The sequence below is a fragment of the Gymnoscopelus microlampas genome (genome assembly GCF_963454915.1).
Source record: "Gymnoscopelus microlampas genome assembly, chromosome: 5".
Lineage (NCBI taxonomy): Eukaryota > Metazoa > Chordata > Actinopteri > Myctophiformes > Myctophidae > Gymnoscopelus > Gymnoscopelus microlampas.
Window position 1 is genome coordinate 54,135,385 of NC_139942.1, and position 21,432 is coordinate 54,156,816.

The 21,432-nt window shown below is 41.1% G+C and overlaps 1 protein-coding gene across 1 annotated transcript; it reads left to right on the plus strand.

Moving 5' to 3' along the window:
- Positions 1–7,093: 7,093 nt before the first annotated feature.
- Positions 7,094–11,533, plus strand: LOC311045205 (NXPE family member 3-like; the record flags this gene model as incomplete). The annotated part of the gene is made up of 6 exons (XM_084057005.1): positions 7,094–7,313; positions 7,495–8,252; positions 8,353–8,423; positions 8,953–9,168; positions 10,096–10,642; positions 11,437–11,533. Exons 1-6 carry the CDS (start codon positions 7,224–7,226, stop codon positions 11,531–11,533), a joined length of 1,779 nt encoding a protein of 592 aa, XP_083913131.1. The 5' UTR covers positions 7,094–7,223.
- Positions 11,534–21,432: the final 9,899 nt, after the last annotated feature.

Here is a 21,432-nt window from a genome sequence, read left to right on the forward strand (position 1 = left end):
AACAGTTGGAACAGACAAGTGTACATCAGATTGAACATTTTCGCTCACATCACCATCACTAGGTTGAGGAGGTGCCTGACCAAGCTCCATTTCACGCAGGCGAATGGTCTTCTTTGTCTCCTCCCTAATCCGTACCATCTCAAGATTAGCATTCACTTTTAGCCCTTCCAACTCGATACGCTTCATTCCCAGCTCTATCTCCTTCAGCCGAACAAAATTCTCCACGGACAGTTCGACCACATAGTTAGATGATTCTGGACGGGAAGGACCAGGAAGCACCCCCTTATCACTCAAGCCCACCCACACCATCTGTTTGAGTATGGGCTTTTTCTCTAGTACATTTACCGTGATTTTATAGTGATCTACGATTGACCTCAAATACTCTTTGGTACAGTGACTGAAAGCTTCTAGGGTAGGTTCCCTCACAAACTCCTCAAGTTTAAACTCCATGATTCAAACCACAGTACCCAGCCTTAACAAAACAGCCAACCCACAACCCAAATCAAGGTTACTGCAACTTTAAGAACCTGCCAACTAGGTTAACCCCCCACACCAAAACAGTCAACCTTAACCTTCAAGTAGGCACTTGGCAAAAACAACAAATGGGATGCCACTCCACAGGTAACTGCACACACTCGCAGGGTTACTGAACCAAAACAAGAAATGACCAAAGCCATAATAAAGCCGCATGCTGCAGGCTTTTTTTGCCCCAATCTTTTCATAGACCTGATTACTTGTTTTTTGGATTGCTTGTTTCTCTCGCCAAACCTTCAAACCGTCAGAATCTGCGACGCTAAACGCTCTAATGTTTTTTATATAAGTGGTGGCAACATTTTGTGACACCACACGGGTCTTCCCAACAATAGCTAAGATTGAAGTCAGTGTGAACATGGCCAAATAATAACTTAATAGCCAAACTAGGTCTAATGAAGCACGCTAGCATTTAGGCTAACCCTCCTGCCTGAGGGTGCAGTAAAAGTTGCACTGTCTGTGAATGAGGGGAGGCAGCGGAGCAGGATTACTGCGGGGGGCGGGCCGTCTCCCCATTCGTGTCGCCATTGGCTTAAAGGAGTGAAGGACAGCCAGGACAGCCAATGACACTTAGGTGTCACTCAGGTGTCGCTTGGGTGTCGGACTAGTACTCAGTGTGTCTGTAGAGCCGCCAGCTTTCAGCATGCGGCTAAAAACAGTACCTGGCAATCCCTCTCAAACTAGAGACTCCTGCCACTAGGACTCTACTAGTTTTACAATTATAGTCTACAATTTTAACCAAATGCCTACTTACTACACAAACATAAGGGTTTGCACAAGCCCCCAAGTTGCATTATGGGATCCCTAAATTATGTTTGTGAACCAAATTCATTTTGTGACGAGCCCCCAATTAACTCACCTACAGTAATAGGGAGTTACTGGCAAGGACGAGCCCCCAATTATGTTACGGCCACTACACTTGGCTCGAACACCAGTGACCATAACATAATAACAGGACAAAAATCAGGTCTCAATTGTAATAACATTTATTTTACATTCAGATAAACAAGTTCAATGCTGTTCATTCGTCATAGCAACCAGAATGTTAAATGTGCCAGGAGGGTAGAGACAAGGAATTACAAAGACCTAAATAAATGTCCTAACAAACAAAGTGATGGGCTGGCCAAGCTAAAAAGTGGGGAGTCTGGTGAGCCAGGCACTATGTGCCCGTCGCCTCACCAGACTCCCATAAACTACCAAAACATATACTAAAACTAAACTAACCAGTAACGAAAAAATCATACCAAATAATACTTACAGCCAGCCCATTGGAACTGAAATAAGGAAACACACAAATAAGCAAGGGAACACATCTACTGTTGTGCTCTGCTGGGGAGATAATAGACCATATTCACAGTGGCGGCCATATTGGAATTTAACATTGAAAGTGCCGCCACCCGGGGTGGCTACTTTCATTGACTACATAGAAACATGGCCGCCGTGTGAATAAGGTCTTATAGCCTACGCCCTAATCACACAAATGAAGCACAGCTGGGAAAAGGGGAGGGGCAACCAGAGCACTCCCAGGTGAGTGACAGGTGTCTAGCCAGACCAGGGCAGCAGAGCCAGCAAGGCAGGGTAGACACTACACACAGGACAAATAAGCATTAGTAACACATGACATAAGCAAACAAAGACTATAGACTGAGGTGTGAATATGTGCTAGCACATAACATCTACATACAGTCTTGTCTTCCATACAGAGCAGCTTGCCGTTGAGAATGTCTGCTTTTTAGGTATAGTGGGACTCCTCTTCTGCATAGCAGCTTCAGGTATGATGAACTCCTACCTATATATTTATTTATATTCAGAATATATATTTGTTTGTAACTTGTTAACGTTGTTGTTGAAACCTACTATAATTGAAGTGTGTAGACATAACCATGAGGCCAGTGATGGAAAACGTATTCAAATGTTTTACTTAAGTAAAAGTATCAATACTGCAATATAAAAATATTCTGTTACGAGTAAAAGTCCGGAATTCAACATGTACTTAAAGTACCAAAAGTAAAAGTAGTCATTGTGCTGAATGTCCCATTTCAAGTTTTCAAATGTATAAAAATCTTTCATAAATGCGACACATTGTGAGCTTGTAGATCAGCTATTTTCCAATGGCCTAAATGTATATAGGGCTGAAGTGGTTAATGTATGTTTTGTAATAATAATCCAAATCTACAAAGTTACAAGTAACTAAAGTTTTCAAATAATTGTATATTTATGCATACATTTAATGTATACACATAGTAAGGCGGGAAATTGATACGATAGTGCACTTGGTGATACAAGCGCGAAATTTGGCACAGATGACCTTCATATGACCCTAATTGATAATCAACCTCTGGCCATGCAGAATTCCTAAGATTTCAAGATGGCCACCACAAGTTTTCAAAATGGCTGCAACTGGGTCAATGTTTTGGACTATATCACTTTGCTGGGGCTTATTTTAATATATGCGAATATGTTCTGGAGGTATTTCTACCAAGTACGATAAAAAAAATAACATTAGGTTCCAATATGGCGGCATGTTTTATTAAAATTGATAAATTGCAGAAATGTGCATCTGCTTATGGTTTATCCACATGAGCTTGTAGTACATGTATTTGTATTAATTACCCTACACAGAATCCATTTATGGAACATTTGAAAGTGATGTATTAGCTTGGTAAAGCTTAGTGCTTACTTTTTGTTTTGTTATCAAGTCATTATAAACACATTCTCATCTACAATGGTGGCTGGGCAAGTGACAGGCCAGTGTACTAGCAACTGCAACCACAGACGGGTGTGCAGATAAGTCCAAACTTAAAGCATTTGCAGTGTCCAGAACATGCTTTTTTACATCCACATCGTGTCAGCTTCTGGCATAATTTGGCAAACAGGACTGCACAAAAGTGACTGGCCCCATATATGTCCTGCTTGGTATGCACTTCACTTGCATTCACTTCCTTGTAGGAACTACTTCTATGAAGTTCTATCGTACATGAGTACTATGAACTTCTCAATGACTTGCATATGTTTATCATTTATTGCAACAGGTGTTGAACCTAATTTGGAGAAGCTGTCTGCCATGCTGACCTTTTTCCCTTTCCATGGAAGGACAAAACTGTGTGGCATCCCCTGAATGCATGAAAGAAGCAAAGACCTGATGACTTTGATTCAATAGCTGATGCAATTTCATGAACGGGGATCCATCTGAGATCCTTCCCTCCGTCCAAATGCAATCCACAGCTATTCAAGCCAAGTCTTTGAACAAGTGAAACTGCTATGTCAACAATGTCAGTATCTGAGGCAGAGCTGCAGAGTATAGCATCTGACACATCATGATTCGCAGCTCAGATACTGACGTTGTCATAGCAGTTGCACTTGTTCATATTAAGTAAGTCTGAGACTTATTGTCAGTATCAGCTGAGAACACAGGGGTCTTATAGACCCCCTGGTATTGCTGAGGTGGAGCACCACACTCACCGTACCTACTCATACACTGATCCTGATCGAACCCATGACCATGTGATCCGAAGGTGAAAGCTCTACCGACTGAGCTACCCAGACACAAAGACTTGGCTTGAAAAAGCTGTCGAAGGACCTCAGATGGATCCCCCTTCATGAAAATGCATCAGCTATTGGGTCAAAGTCATCAGGTCTTTGCTTCTTTCATGCGTTCAGCAGATGCCATACAGTTTTGTCCTTCCACGGAAAGAGAAAAAGGTCAGCACCTGTTTGAAAAAATATCCCTATATATATATATATATATATATATATATATATATATATGTAACCTACAGTAAGGTGTCAAAGTGTTGAGACACAAAGGTGAAGCCACATAAGTTGGCAAGGTTATTTTGTTTATTTTGTCTTTGCATTTAAGGTTAACTGTTTTTTGTTTGCACTTAAGATTATCTTGGTAAACAGAAACCTGTTTGACAGCTTAAGGCAGAAGAAGTGTATAAGGTTCTTTATAAAATGTATTTGTATTGTACACATGATTTAAAGGTTATACAAGGGTTTGTTTATTGTACAGATTAATTTGAAAGAGAAAAGTTTACTGCTTGAAGCAGAGTGTTCTTGATTTTCAAAAGGAAATGTCAAATATTTGACTCAAAGCGTTTAAGGTAAAGAAATCTAAAATGTAAGATTTGGTGGGAGTGCAACTGCCAGAGTATTCATTTTATTTCTTATTTTTGTTCTTTATTTAATATAATTAATTATGCCCATTATCCATGCCCATTTGTTGAGTCACTTATTAGAAGTAGTATTCTGGCAGTTACACTGTGTATGGTAATTAATACAAATACATGTGCTACAAGCTCATGTGAATGTACATTTATGCAATTTATCGGCCGCCATATTGGAAAATGTGCCGCCATATTGGAACCTAATATTATTTTCTTTATCTTACTTGGTAGAAATACCTTCAGAACATATTCTCCTATTTTAAAATAAGGGAGAAATCAAAGATTTACAGCCCCAGCAAAGTGATATAGTCCAAAAGGTTAGCCCAGTTGCAGCCATTTTGAAAACTGGTGGTGGCCATCTTGAAATCTTAGGATTTTTGCGTGGCCAGAGGTTGATTATCAATTAGGGTCATATGAAGGACATCTGTGCCAAATGTCTCGCTTGTATCACCAAGTGCACTATCGTGTATTGAAAACGGCAATTTCCCGCCGCAATAACAGTGGTGGACAGTATCAGAGTAAAAAAAACTTCAAAGAAGGAAACCTATCACAGTACACACTCTGCACTGTGGGATCTACATCATGGGTATTCAACAGGGGGTTCGTGACCCCTAGGCGGTCCTCAGAGTCACTGCAGGGGGGCCACCCATTTTTCTTTTCTGATACTTTTTTTGTTTTGTTTTAAATGTCTGAAAATATGCATGAATCCAACATACTATATTAGCAAATATCAATTGTAAGAAAGACTACCCAACTAGCCCCAACCCCCACTGTGTGGAGGACAGTAGCAATTTAAGCAACAGATAAGTTAAACAATATAGACCCAGTCTAGTAAAAGTGAACATACATCATATAATTATAAATATGAATGATAATGATTCACAGATAAGCCCTAATAAAAAGCCTGTCAACAGAACCTACTGTAGCAAGTTCACACTTTTGAGCGTTACTTGCATAATGTCCTATAAGGTTGCAAATGTTGCATATCGAATGCTGACAACTTGGACTAAATTTGCTATTTTCGTGCCTTTTATACTCTGGTTTTAACAAGAAACATGGAGACTGCTATGCTCAACTAAAACGTTTTAAGAATGAGAATACAAAGTGACCTAAGATACATTGCATTGAATGAGAGCAAGGTGGAGAGCAACTGTGGTTCAGCGGTAACCGCCTTCCATTCCGACATCCTACTACTCCGACTACGTGGCAATTCCACGTGCGGTTAGGGTTAGGTATAGGGTTAGTAACCGTCGGAAAGGCGACATGTCGGAAAGCCGACATGTAACCGGTTCAGCAAGGCCGATAATTGAATAAGAGAAGGGCAATTTCTCCTGTGAAAGCAAACAGGCAGGTGCTCAAACACTGGTTGGGTCCTATGTGTGCACCTGATGGAGACTGCATGCTACACAGGTTACATGTTAAACTGCATGCTACACAGGTTACATGTTAAACTGCATGCTACACAGGTTACATGTTAAACTGCATGCTACACAGGTTACATGTTAAACTGCATGCTACACAGGTTACATGTTAAACTGCATGCTACACAGGTTACATGCTAAACTGCATGCTACTCAGGTTACAGGTTAAACTGCATGCTACACAGGTCACAGGTTAAACTGCATGCTACACAGGTTACAGGTTAAACTGCATGCTACACAGGTTACATGTTAAACTTGGGGTGCTCCTTCCATTCCGACATCTCGCCACTCCGACTAGTGGCTTCCGCGTGCGGTTAGGGTTAGGTATAGGGTTCGTTAACATCGGAAAGGCGACATGTCGGAAAGGCGAAATGCACCCGTTAAACTGCATGCTACACAGGTCACAGGTTAAACTGCATGCTACACCGGTTACAGGTTAAACTGCATGCTACACAGCTTACATGTTAAACTGCATGCTACACAGGTTACAGGTTAAACTGCATGCTAAACAGGGACTACTAGGGAGTCACTCGTAACGTCGCTAAAGAAATTAGTGCTGAATTGTCAGATGTCATGAAAGCTGTGAAGAACACACTCTGTTCTACTTCACCATTCTGAGGTTCGATGGATGGATTTTCTCACGCATGTTGAAGTCATGTGTCTAGTCGGGAGTTTTTACTTCTCCAAAACTGCGCAGAGCTTGCTGACAATTTCAATAACGATGTCTGGGTTGTGAGCCAGTTCTATGTAAGGCCACAATGCACGCGCCATTCACGTTTCTGTATGACAGAATGGAACGAGTCTGATCAGTCTGAACTGAGTCTGATCAGCAGCTGAATCAGCCTGGAATAATTGTGCTTAATCATGTCTGTAAGTGCATAGAGATTTTCCCGTAGTTTGAAATGAGACTCTACGGTCTATTTACAGTAACAGTACATAGTGACTGCCAAGAGAGCACAATAGACTTGCATTTTAGACTACGTTTGCTGTTCAACTTTCTCCTTAATTCTCATTCTCCACCTTTTTGGTTACGATATAACAGGGACTGTTAACAGCGCCACACACTGTTGATAGAGAAGAATTTCGAGAATTTGAGGTGAAGATGCATCGTTGTAAAAGGTTTGCAGTCATATTACTGCTACTGGCTCTGTCGGCTCTGATCTTTCTGCTGCGTGACAACAACATTCTTCAGGTGAGAACTCGATGTTGAGTGAAATTATTTCATGGCATTTCATTTCTAAACACCAACAATCAGAAAAAGCCTGTATAACTCAATGCATTCCTTCCCTTCCCCTTTAACTTCAGAATTTAAACTGATATTTCTATTGTCGCTCTTGCTAATATTTGTTAATCTCCTCTCCTCAAACCCTCAGATTACCCGCCAGAACACACTTAAAATCAAGAGCACCATCCTCCCTGAAGGTTCTCCTCCTCAACACCACAATCTCAGCCTCTGGAGCTGCCAGGGACAGAAGCTGTCTCCTGAGGATGCTCTGGAGGAACACTCCCTCCTAGACTCCATAGACTGGCCTGAACATCCACACTTTCCTACAGGCGTGTACTTGAAGCAGACCAGTGACCCCGCAAACAGCCACTTCACTATCCTCCCAGCAGAGGGAGGTAGAGAGCGGCACGTAGGGGGGCATCTGCAGGCTCTTATCCAAATGCACGACTTCCAGGGACGGCCCAAACGCTACGGGGGAGACGTCTTGCTCGCTCGGCTGCGCGAGCCGACCCTCGGAGCGGGCGTGGCGGGGCAGGTGGTGGACCACCTGAACGGCTCCTACTCTGCCGTGTTGCCCTTGCTCTGGGAGGGCCGTGCGCAGGTGGAGGTGACACTGGTTCATCCCAGCGAAGCCGTCACAATGCTGCGCAAACTGACCAGGGAGCAGCCAGACAGGGTGTTCTTCAAGAGCGAGTACCGCTCAGGCTCTGTCTCTGAAACCACAGTTTGTAATGTTTGTCTGCCAGCAAGCCAGCAGCAGCCACTTTGCAATCATACAGACCTCCACACGGGGGAGCCCTGGTACTGCTACAAGCCTAAACAGCTGAACTGTGACAAACGCATCACACACGTCATGGGAGGCTTCAAAACACAAATCAGATCTGATGAACAGAAACTCTTTCAGAAGTAAGCAAGGGGGGAAACTGATTCCTTCTTTTCTTGGTCATTTTTTTCTTCTTTTTGTTTTGCTCAATACTAAAGAAATCTTGTGTCTATTTCTCCACAGTCTGATCAACATGAAAGTCCCAGTTAAAGCTTCAGGGTCTGACAGTGTCAGAGTGTTGCCTAAGGAAAAAGGTGAATGATGAAACTAGCTATTAAAGGAGTATTTCACTCTAAAAACGTCTTCATTTTAACATCCTGCACCCTAGTCAATATTTAGATATTTGATATTTATTTGATCAGACACGCCCCCATTCTATTTAAGTCCATTGAACTTTAAACTCCATTTTAACCATGTTAAAACTGAAAACACACGTCCCTGGTTTTGTTGGCTGATATTGTCCTTCTAATGCGTGAGGGGCTGTTTTTTATCAATTAATTTAATAGTGTATAAAACATCTAAATATTGAATCCAGCAACTTATAAAACTGGTGCACAAAAGCCAGAGCAGACGTTTAAAATTACCCTAAAAGTGTTTTTAAATGAAATAGTATATACCCCTTAGGATCTTTAGAAGCTGCAGTCAAACCCACCTTTTAGAGGGTTTTTAGAAAGTGTCCATGATACAACAACATCCATGCTGTTCCCATGTGGATCCCGACATCCACCGTGTGATGTTTTCTAAATTAATGTTTTTTTACTTGTTGTTCACAAAACAACCCAGAGGTGAAGAGCAGCAATGTGATGCCCCCTGGACCCCCCTTTGGACCCCCCTCTGGATATTACTACCAGGGGGTGTGGCGAGCCCTCGGTGGCACCACAGTGCACCAGTTCAGCGATGCCTCTGCCATCACACAGTGCCTCAGGAACAAGGCCGTACACATGTATGGAGACTCCACCGCTAGACAGTGGTTCGAGTACCTCACTGCAACGTTACCAGGTAACATGTACTGTACTGTAGGCCAGTGATAATAATTTCAAGAACCCCCCAGTTTGATAAGCATTATAGGCCACGGACCCCCATTTGATTCAACGTTTTTAACTCTGGGACCGCCCAATCTAATTTATCTCAGAGTGTACATACCCGTTTTTGGCACCCCCTGGTCCATACCCCGGAACTCTTGAATTTAGCTCCATCAGTTCCATAGCTCCATCAAAATCCTTCTGTCAAAAGAATGGTTCTAACCTGCTCCACAGAAAACACAAGCATACCGTATACTGTAGAGATGGAGAAATTACTTCAATGTACTTTTCTTGACCAGCAACTACCAGTTAGGACTGCTGCACAGTATTACTCCATCTTCTGCCCACAGTCTGAAAATCCTCTATAGCACATGGTTTTTCATGTCAATTAAGGACTCCCAGATGTACTTGCATTAGGTCATAGCCTCCTATTTGAAACAATTCTGTCCTAATTGAAAAACAGATTCACAGTGGTTATATTTGAACTTATTTAAAAATGACTCATTCATACATATGTTGTAGTGTAATGATTTCAAGTGAACTTAAGTGACATTAAACTACTCCTTATTTGTCTGGGGACCATCCAGTCAAGGACCCCTGGTGGGCTGGGCATCCAACCACCGCCCTAGCACTCCTAATTTATTTTTGTCAGCACCTCATCTGTTTAGATATTCACATTATGTTACTTACAGTAGATCATACGCCATGTGCTTGAGCAGACAGATGCTGATGTCTACCTGCTAGCCTACACACACATGCTTGTTTTAGCAGCACTCACTCAAACTTATATTGTAGGATTCATGACGCCTACTCTGATTTGACACTGTATTAGTATGTCTCTCTGGATAAGAGCCTCCAGCTCTCCCCCCAACTGTGTGAAAACGTGTAGATCTCTCTGTTCCAGACCTCAAGGAGGTTTTGCACAGCCCAAAGCAAGTTGGACCGTTCATGGCGGTGGACACCGGCCATAACATCCTGGTGAAGTACCGCGCCCACGCGCCCCCGATCCGCATCTTCACCATTCCAACCAGCGAGCTGCGTTACGTGGCCAACGAGCTAGACGGCCTAGCCGGGGGTCCCGACACCGTGGTGGTCCTCAGCGTCTGGGCCCACTTCGGCACGTTCCCCGTCGAGGTCTACATCCGCCGGCTGCGGGGTATCCGCGGGTCCGTGGTGCGCCTCCTGGACAGGGCTCCCGGGACCCTCGTGGTCTTCCGTACGCCGAACCTCAAAGCTATGGACCTCTTCGGGACCCTGACCAACAGTGACTGGTACTCGTGGCAGCAGAACAGGGTGCTCAGGGCCATGTTCAAGGGCCTGAGTGTTGTTCTGGTGGACGCCTGGGAGATGACGCTGGCACACGACCTGCCTCATCTTCTGCATCCACAGCCCCCCATTATCAAAAATATGATCGACGTTCTCTTGTCAAACGTCTGCCCACAGACACAGAGGTGACCCACTAGGCTTGTGTGATAATAAAAATCTAACAATGTGGCTATCAGGATCCACATAGGGATGTTTTCAAGAGAGGACTAAAGGCTTTCCTTTTTAATAAAGCATTCCGTTAGATTTTCCTGTTTTACCCTCTAGGTCTTTTGCCCCCATGTTTTAAAATGTTTTTTTAGACTATTTTTCTTTTAGATGTGTTGTTTTAATGCAAATGTTTTTATTCCGTGCTGTAGCACTTTGAGTTTTGTTTCAAATGTAAAGTGCAATATAAATAAAGAGTATAATTATTAAATGTCATCTGATGTATCTATTAGGTAGGGATGACTCTAAGAGCAGAGGCTATACAAAAGCCACTTTATCACACATCCAAAGTCACATCAGTCACAGACAGTAGGCCTACACATTTAAAATGACTGCACATCAAATCCAAATAATCAGTGAACGGCGCACTGTCCATTTGACCAAACAAACATATCAGCAGTGGTGAGTGGTTACTCAAGTACTGTACTTAAGTACAATTTTGAGGTATTTTTACTTTACTGGAGTATTTCCTATTTTCAATACTTTTACTTCTACTCCACTATATCTCAGAGGCAAACATTGTACTTTTTACTCCACTTCATTTACTTTATGTTTATTTGAAAACTTGAGTCACTACATGATACATTGATACTTTAACTTAAGTACAAGTTTTGAGTACTTTTCCCACCACTGCATGTCAGTTGCTCCAAAAAAACATGACTCACCAATGCAGCTCAATGTCAAGGTGAAGAAGTTCTTCTCTGGCTCCTCACAGATGTCATGGAGGTGAAGAAGTTCTTCTCTGGCTCCTCACAGATGTCATGGAGGTGAAGAAGTTCTTCTCTGGCTCCTCACAGATGTCATGGAGGTGAAGAAGTTCTTCTCTGGCTCCTCACAGATGTCATGGAGGTGAAGTGAAGGTTGTGTGTTTTTTCATGAATGGTCTGGAATTAATTATGAAACAAAAAGGCTGGTAAATTAAGTTATAGTGATGTCCCTGTCAGTAGAGTAGCCTAGCCAGCTCTGTTTAACTTCTCCTTATGGCTGTGGGGGGCATATAGCTTAGCACAGCTGAGTTGTGCCATTGGGAATGACAGCATAAGACAGTATAGTGCTGATTTTGTTTTCTTATTTTTGGGCGGTGTAACCGCCCCTATATGTGAGGTTGGGACATTGACATTTGCTGCACTGTGATTGGCCACCCCTAACCCTGCACTGTGATTGGCCACCCATTGTACACCCCTAACCCCTACACATTCAATGCAAATCTATACTTTTCTTTAAGTGAGCTTCCATCACTGTGATGACCACTAGCTGCACTGTGATTGGCTGACTCTATTGGCTGACTCTATTCAGCACTGTGATTAGCTAGCGCCTAGCGAGACACATGACACATGTGCATAGTCCTATAAATAGGACTATGCACTTTAAAAAACACATTTCTGTTTTTTTTAAGTGAGTCATGGGTCTGTGATGATCACTGAGATGACCACACCGCCCACTTCACACTGGGTGTGATTATTGTCTCCGCCAGGAGACATTGTTTTCACTTTCCACATGTCAAGCTAACATTGGTCAAGCCTCACGTGACACGTGACAATACGGTGAAATAGTGTGATCTGATTGGCTAGTGATGTATAGCGGCCTATAAATACATGTGTCACTTTGAAAGAGTCTTAGCCTCTTTCAAAGTGAGGTAAGACAGGAATAATCACGAAATGGCGGATACTGTAACAATTGGATAGGACACATACACAGACAGGACAGATAGGACACTTATACAGACAGGACGGATAGGACACTTATACAGACAGGACACTTACACAGACAGGACGGATAGGACACTTACATAGACAGGACGGATAGGACACTTATACAGACAGGACGGATAGGACACTTATACAGACAGGACGGATAGGACAGTTATACAGACGGATAGGACACTTGTGTCATGTTACTTTGACACAGTAACATGTTCTATTTTTTGTAAGAATTAGAACATAAGAATTAGAACATTCCCAACATTCCCAACACAAGTCTGCTGGCGGAGACTTGTGCTCCGAGGAGCACTTTTTCTTGTTTATTTTCTTTTTACCATTGAGCTAATAGAGCCTGCCTGCTTGCTCAGGGGATAAATTGTCAGATCCTGTGTCTAGTTGATACATGACCTCTGACATAATCTAAATGTATTGATTGATGTACTTGATTTAGTAAGACATGAGAACAACAGTACATGGAAGTACAAATTCACAATACAAGGTCTACTAAACTGGAAGACTCATTAAGCACTGAGCTTGTTTAAGATGAGATCCCCATGCACATAAATTATGATGACATATAAGAGTCAGACAGATACACACAACTATACAAAATGTCATACAATCGGCTTACATGCTACTGGTATGAAAAATAAAATAAATAAAAAATGTACAAGAGAAAAAAAGGAAGAGTTCGGGGAGGGGTAGGTTAAGACGTTGACACTAAACTTTGTAAATTGAGATGATAATAGATCTACACTTCAACTACTTGAAAATAGCCGATCTACAAGTGTCACATCACGTAGTGAGCTTGTACTTGTAGATCGGCTATTTTAAATGTATTTTTATACATTTTGTAAAGCTGTGAAACGATATTCTGCATAATGACTCACTGGGCCTACTCACTTACTTTTGTAGCCTTAGATCAAGACTAGTCTATCGTAGATGTATTTGATCGAGTCTGACTTTTACTTTCGTATAATCTACGAGAGTCTTAGCGACCATCCCTCAGTTTACTCTAAAATGTCACCAGTAAAGCCCTTATTTCTCCAAACATGTACAAATGCAAAATATAAAGTGCTTACCCGCTTGCCCCAAATGTTAACTAGGTGTACGGAGTGTTTGTGTAATGTATTAATCCATATTTTTCAATAAAGAAGTGTTTTAATTCCGTCTGTGGTAAAATGACATTCCCCCCTCGTTTACTTCCTGTTTACATTGAGTGTAATTTTGGCTTTCACCGTCATTACCGCCCATAGGAAACTTCCGATAGAGTCGGCCACAGACTTGATTGATTGATTGATGTACTTTATTTAGTAAGACATGAGAACAACAGTACATGGAAGTACAAATTCACAATACAAGGTCTACTAAACTGGAAGACTCATAAAAGCACAGAGCTTGTTTCAAATGAGTTCCCCATGCACACAAATCATGATGACATATAAGAGACAGACAGATATACACAACTACTATAGAATGTCATACAATCAGTTTACAGGTTACTGTAAGACGTGATTAAAACATTTCTTTATCGAAAAATATGGACTAATACATTACACAAACACATGGTGGTGGTCGCTAAGAAATTGATACAATACATCTACGATAGTCTTGATCTAAGGCTATTACTTTTGGCTCTTTGAGTATAAAATTGATGCCAATACTTTTGTACTTTTACTCAAGTAAATGTTGCATACCAGACTTTCACTTGCAGCAGAGTATTTCTCCATTATATTAATACTTTTACTTGGCCAGTTTGTGTTGTATTATTTTCTAATGACTGAAAGTGGACATCAGTTATAGCTCTAGCTGGTCCATAGCCGCTATGACGCTATGGCATAGCTTTTAGAATGAGTTCTCCTTAACGCTATGTTACTTTTCTGCCGTTACCCTCACACCCGCGGTAGCGCAGGCTGCGCAGCCTCTCGTCTGTAATAAACATTAGAAAAATACACTTTCGCTACAAGACAGTACTCACCAAAACAAAGATGGTTTTAAGATGTTGAAAGCCTACTTTCCTCAGTGGGAAATGGGAACACTGGGAGCCCCACCCCCAACGTCTAAAATACACTTTTTGACCAGAAAAGAAAACATTTCACCGGATGGAAAAAAGTTTTAGTTATTCCACTGCGCCCCCTACAGATATGGTCAATGGATTTTTTTTTATTGACAAGATCTGTAGGGGGCGCAGTGGAATTGAATTGAATTGGAGTAACTGCTACTTCTAACACAAATTCATCCAACTGCAGCAGTTTGTGTATATTGGCTTGTGCCAAACTGCGTCACCCTCTGTATTTCATTATAGTTTATATTTAGGTTTAACTTTGTTATGAGTTTAGTCTTAAAATGTATTTATAAAAGCAGGTTTTCTAGTTTATTAGTTTGTTTACATTTTTTGTTGTAAAGGCTTAATTTGTATTGTCTCATGCAATGGATTTGATTGAACACTTCATTAGAAGTTTGCATAGAAAAGCACATGAAAGTACAGTTCAATACAAGGTCAGCTAATAGGAATAAAAAAAACAAGAAGGCTTGTTTCCATTGGGGTCCTTTGTACTCAATTCATAGAGACATTAAATGACAGAAAGATATACACTACTATGTAAAACGTAGAACATCATAAGAACAAATAAGAAAAACAAAAAAGATGTACAGTAAACAGTTCGAGGGGGGGGGGGGGGGGGGCTTTGGTTATGACTTTTACAGGGGCCAGTTTCGAATTGCAGCCTCCTGAAGGTACTCTTTTAGGGCGGTTTTGAAGGAGAGTAGGGTTTTACACCCCATCACGACTTTTGGTAGGGCATTCCACATTTTAGTGGCATAGCAGGAGAAATTCAACCCCTTGTTTGTGCCAAATCTGGGTTGGACGTGATCAGTGGAGCTTCCTCTGGTGTTGTGATTGTGGACTTCATTTACGTTTTTGAAGTGCTTTGACAGGTTTGATTGATTGATTGATTGAAATTTTTATTAGGCAAAAGAATGTAAAACAACACAGTTACATTTATAATGCTTTTGTCTAAAAGGTCCGGCCAAAAAAGTCCTTGCGGGCTTGTTTGCGGGCTTGTTTCTGATAAGACATGGGTGTCTTATCAGTGTAGTGTGGTCTACAAGATGACCAGGCCCATCGCAAGTTGCTGTACTCTGTCCTCAACACTGAGCCATCCGACCCTATCAAAGTGAGCAGGGGTTAGATGAGTTGTGGGTGTAAGGCCAAGAAGTAGCCTTACCAATTTGTTTTGGGATGTCTGGAGGCTTGTTTTTAAGGCCTTTAGTGGTGTTGTGGTACCATGCGGTGCATGCATAGTCGAAGTGACCTTGGATGAGGGCTTCTGTTAGAGTCCTGTGTACTCAAAGTATTCTTACTGACCAGAGAGGAAATCCTGTTCAAAAATCGTGTTCTTTGATTGACTTTTTTGATAACTGTTGTTACCATTTTATCACTGGAAAGGTTTGCCTCTAAAATGGAACCTAGGTAGGTAATTTTCTCTTTTCTTGTGATAACATTGTCACCCACTTTGATTGTGAAGCCGTCGGCCTTGCCAAGGTTAAAATTAAACCCAGAGAATGGATTCAGTTTTTCCCAGGTGTAATGATAGTTTGTTATCAGTGAGCCAGATGCAGATTCTATCGAGTGTGGTAAACGACACCAGTCAGACAGCCATTCCGAAGACGTCCCTGGCATAAAACATTCCAGGTGGAATGGAGGTTGTAAACACTGCAGTAATAAAGTTTATACACGTTGGATCAAAGTCCTGTGTTCTTCAGTCAGTACTGAAGCATTGAGAAATGATACCGCCTCAATCTGTCTTTGTTTTTTCCTTCTAAGAAGTTTGTTGTGCAAAATCAACCATGAGGATTTATTTACACATTTTCCTGGTAACTTGGACCAGCTGTACTGCACCTGTAACAGGTAAGACGTTAAAGTTAAACATGACAGATTTTACAGTGTTACAGACAGGGAAGTGGGACTGCTAAAGTGGCTATAGGAGGTAAATATGAAGTTATAAATAATGTGTTTTATAAAACTTGCGGTGTGTGACACATTAGTGCTAGGCAATATAACCTACATTTGGTACACAATATTTTTTCTAATGACGACATTTGATCGCATGATAATTTAGATATATCGGCCAGCACTACGACCTCCCAACACACACAATAGGCCAGTCAATCTAAGCCAAAAAAAAAGGCCCAACCCAAAAGAAATTGCAATAGTAATGTGATATAGTTTTTATTGGTCCTAATACCCTCCTGTATCACATATTAAAAGTTTCCATTCATGGATTTAGTGGAACATTTTTCAAGGTCAAAAGCAAGGTTTTGAGGTTTTAAAGCGGTGTGGTCTTGGTGGTGTCTTTTCTTGAGTATTGGGGGTCAATCTTTCCAATGAAAGACTTTATGAGAGGATATTTTAATGTCTGATGCCTTTATTTGGGGTAACGGCACTCGCAACACCCATTTGTTTGCCCTATTTGGCACTTACAGTTTGTGTCATGCTGCTCATATGGGATAGCCTGGCTCCACCCCCTGAATCGCTAGCCTCGCATTCAGGGTGTGGTGACACTGTCGAAGGCGGGGTTTTCTCGGTTGAAAATCTGTACGGCGAATCGGGATCGGGATAATCCAGTATGAACCAATTGACAAAGAGTCCCACTTTGGCCATGGCAAACCCCGCCCCCCGACTGTTTCCACTGGCTGAATAACGCCTGCTTGAAAGGTATAGGTGGGCTTTGCTGTAAATTAGGACACTGTCAGTAAAAAAGTAACAGTGTCAGTAGGAGAGGCGTTCTCACATGCCCTATTTTCCTGTACAGTTTTTTTTAAACTCACTTTTAGGCGGAATAGTCGAGTACAGACTACTGAGACAATGCATTTCGTGATGAGAATTATCAATATAGCATCCATGATCCATCCATCTGCAGGCTGGCAGACGGCTGTTACTTAATCCATTGAAATAAAGAAAAGGAACGGTTTTCTGCTGAGGAAACAGCAATGAAAACGACCAATTCCATAATAATCATTATCTCAATATATTCTATATATCATCTATATTTTATCTATATCATTATTATCACAGGGATCAGGGATGCGGGGGTTAACAGAGGCCTGCTCCTGCAGTCTAAAATCCCCTCGTTCCACTCGGGGGGCGGGGCTTGCCAACCGGTCCCGTACGTTCCCAAATCATGCAATAGTGACTGTGTAGGGCACCACCACCTGTTTTACTGGATTGCTTTACTACTTTGTGGTTATTTACGTATAATAATAGATAGATACATGCTTCCAAAAATGTTAACCATTTTACATTACATGTGACAGTTATTATGCTCATTTTCTCTATCTATCTATCTATCTATCTATCTATTGATTTGATTTGATTTGATTTGATTTATTTGAAAAGCCAAAACCACATGGTCACCGCAGTTCGAGGATAACACAAGAAAGTCCTGAGACTTATTTCCTTTGAGGTCCTCTTACAATTAACAATCAATACGTTAAAAATACATTACAATACAACAAAACTAACGTAACACTACATAGACACAAGTGACATACACAGTACAGACACAGTACACATTACACCACAATACAAAACACAAGTAACATTCACAGACAGTACATACATACAAACAATACAAGAACACAAGTAACATACACAGTACATACATACATACAAACAATACAAGAACACAAGTAACATACACAGTACACAAACAAGTGCTACCTTATCTTTCCTAGTCTAAAGACCCTCTATAGGGGAACCTTTTCTAATAGACATGATTTAGTTTTGTATTTAAAAGTCCTCAGATTTGTTGTCAGTTTGACACTGTTTTCGAGGTCATTCCACTGTGTGGCTCCTATATAAGTAAATGATTCCCTGCCTACTTTACTTTAGACGTGAGCCGGATGGCTCACGTCTGCTACACTGGCTCTGGTGAAAAAATGGTGAACTTCGCTTCTCTGAGTAAAACATGTCTTTAAAAATATGGGGACCTCGTCATATATTATCTTATGAACCATGGTCAATCTGGCCATGGTTACCCTGGATTCTACTGGGAGCCAGTTGAGTTCTCTAAACTGGTTCCTACCTATATGGGATCTGGGTCCTAACCCTATAATGACCCTGATCAGTCTATTCTGAGCTGACTGTAGCTTTGTTTTGAGGGATTTCAATAAGCCTCGATAGATCTATCTATCTGGGACATCACCTTGGGACGGAATCTTGGATTTAGCAATAAATAATTAAATGATGGTGATTTCACTGATTCAGCCCTAAAATCTTGGGTTAGACACCAAAACCACCTTTCTAGGTTGAGAATTTGAGATATAGCCATTTTAAGCGCACGGCAGCCATCATGGACACCATCTTGAAAATTACGCCTTTCCGGGAGGTGTATTTCAATCAATTTGGGGGGTGTTAAGTGATATGTATTGATATATTAACCCGTAATAGTAATGGTACCCCAAAGTGCACAATTACATTGAGAACATGTCGTAACGGATGACTGTATGTCAAAGAACACCCTAGAAAACTTAAGTAGACATACTGTAAATTATATCAAATTAGCATGTTCAGAAGCAGAGATTATGCTCTAATTTGTGTGACGCTGAAGGCATGAAGGCCCCAAATGTCAACCCCGGAATTTACCTTGATCCACTAAGTATATCATTGGAAACTTTGAATATGTTATTTGGATGACCCTAAGGATCATAAAAAACCCTGAATGATTACTACTGCAATTTATTTTGGGTCAAACCCCAGATTGAATAGACTACAAGGGCTGCAACTATCAATTATTTTCTTGAAGGTTATACTATCGAGAATTCTGAGCACCTGAGTTTACATTTTCAAAGCAGAAATGTAACATAATTAATGGTAAGGAACCGTTGCAGAAATAACATTCTTTATAAGAATATGTTAACACAGTATGTTGATAAATGAACAACATACACATAAAAATAAACATTATACATTAATATCACTACACATAATCCTTTTTGTTTTGTTTTAAGGACAATGGCAGGTGATTGGTTCATCTCAGCCTGTGAAGGCCAAAGTGGGAGATGATATCATCCTTCCTTGTCACATTGAACCTCCGGTCAAGATGAAGAGGAGGACAGTGGAGTGGTACAGATATGACTTTCTCGTGCACCTTCTCCAAGATGGACGTTTGGATTCTGAGCGCCTGAACCCGTCATACAAACAGAGGACGTCCCTCTTTCGCAAGCAGTTGTCTCATGGTAACATCTCACTGAAGCTGACCAGGGTGGAGCTCTCGGATGACGGAACATACGTGTGTTATGTTCCACACCTGCACCGCAGCATTGAGATCCAGCTTCTTGTTGGTAAGATTTACTGTTCTAAACATGGAAGAAACTATAAAAGATCATGACTAAATAGTTTTCATTAACCCTGTATGGCATGAATTCTTATTTTTGTGAGAACATATTGTACCAATGTTGTGGTAGTGTGTGGAGGTTCCAGTTAATATATCAATAATAATACATCAGTTCTTCCTGATAGCTGTTATTATAGTTCAACAAGGACTGTCACCTTATATTGAGGTACAACGTGTGTGATTTTGGTGTTGGTACGATCAAAAATGTCGTTATAAGTGCGAGTTAAGAATTGTGTTTCTAATCATCTTATTGCCAAAATTAGAAATCAATTAACATTGATCCCAATGGAACTCCATTGGTAACTCCTGTCAAGGGCCGTAGTTCACATTTTGTATGTCTCTGTGCTTTGGTAGTCACATTGTGTGAGAGAAGACCAAAAACGTGAATATTTTGGCCGTTAACACGATTTGTTTGGAAGATTTCCTGGACTATTTCAGCTCTGGCTCCCCTCTTCTAGCTCATCTGACGCGCTCTATATTCAAGTGTTGGCTTAAAAGACCCAAACTTTGAACTGTGATTGCGGAAAAACCTTGTGACGTATTCGAATACCGTTTGAACCACAATAAAGTCCCTCTTGTGTGCTGTGCATGTTTCTACGGGATGCCAGAGTGATGTGTTTTTTGGCATCGTTTTTGCGAGCAGCACGTTTTGATGTATATATTGCGGGGGCTTTATTCGCCAAAAATCGTGGGAAGAATAAATGTTGAAAAATATAGAAAAAAGAAAAATAATAAAGAATAATACTAAGAATATACAATGAAAAATATACAATAATGATACTATACTGGATGTAATATAAAGAAGAGCTGGGTTAGGGTCTTGTTCTACACAGGTACAATAGCATATCTTTTAGCAACAGTTCATAAAATGTGCAGATACAATATCTATAAATGTAATATAATATATGGAGAACTGGTTGTCCAGAACCACCGATCCGAACCGGTATGCCCATATATGTGCATACTGGTACCATCAGTATGCCCAGCTGGCTGACTGACTGACTGACTGACTTGTAATCAAATAGTTTGATTGATAATCTCTTTGTTTTTTTGCAGGGTCTGTCTCTCAGCCAGTGATTACTTTAACTGGAACAAAAGGTAATCTCTTATCTTGGAGATGTGATTCTGGGTGCTGGTTTCCTGAACCTCAGATGTCTTGGCTGGACAGTGATGGAAACAACATAAATGCTGAACCCTCAGTGACAGAGAAATCTTCAGATCACTGTTATGTTGTCCAGAGGACTGTGACAGTGGCTCTAACAGAGCATGTGACCTGTAGAGTTCACCTACCACACATCAACCACACTGTTGAGACATACAGCGTCAAAGCACAGACATACAGCGTCAAAGCACAGACATACAGCGTCAAAGCAGGTAATTAACATTTCCACCACTGTATGTAATCCTCCAGTAACTTCACTCTATGTTGAGTTTCTCAACGCTGAATACACACAGTAACACTGTCTGAAAACAGGAAGTATGTAGAATATTACTTCAGTTTAACCATTAACCCTTGAGTTTCCCTTTGACTCCGCACAAATAACCGCCCCCTTGTCAGAGGACATATATCAGTGTATTGTTACTGTAACAATCTGTACATGCAACCATTTCCTA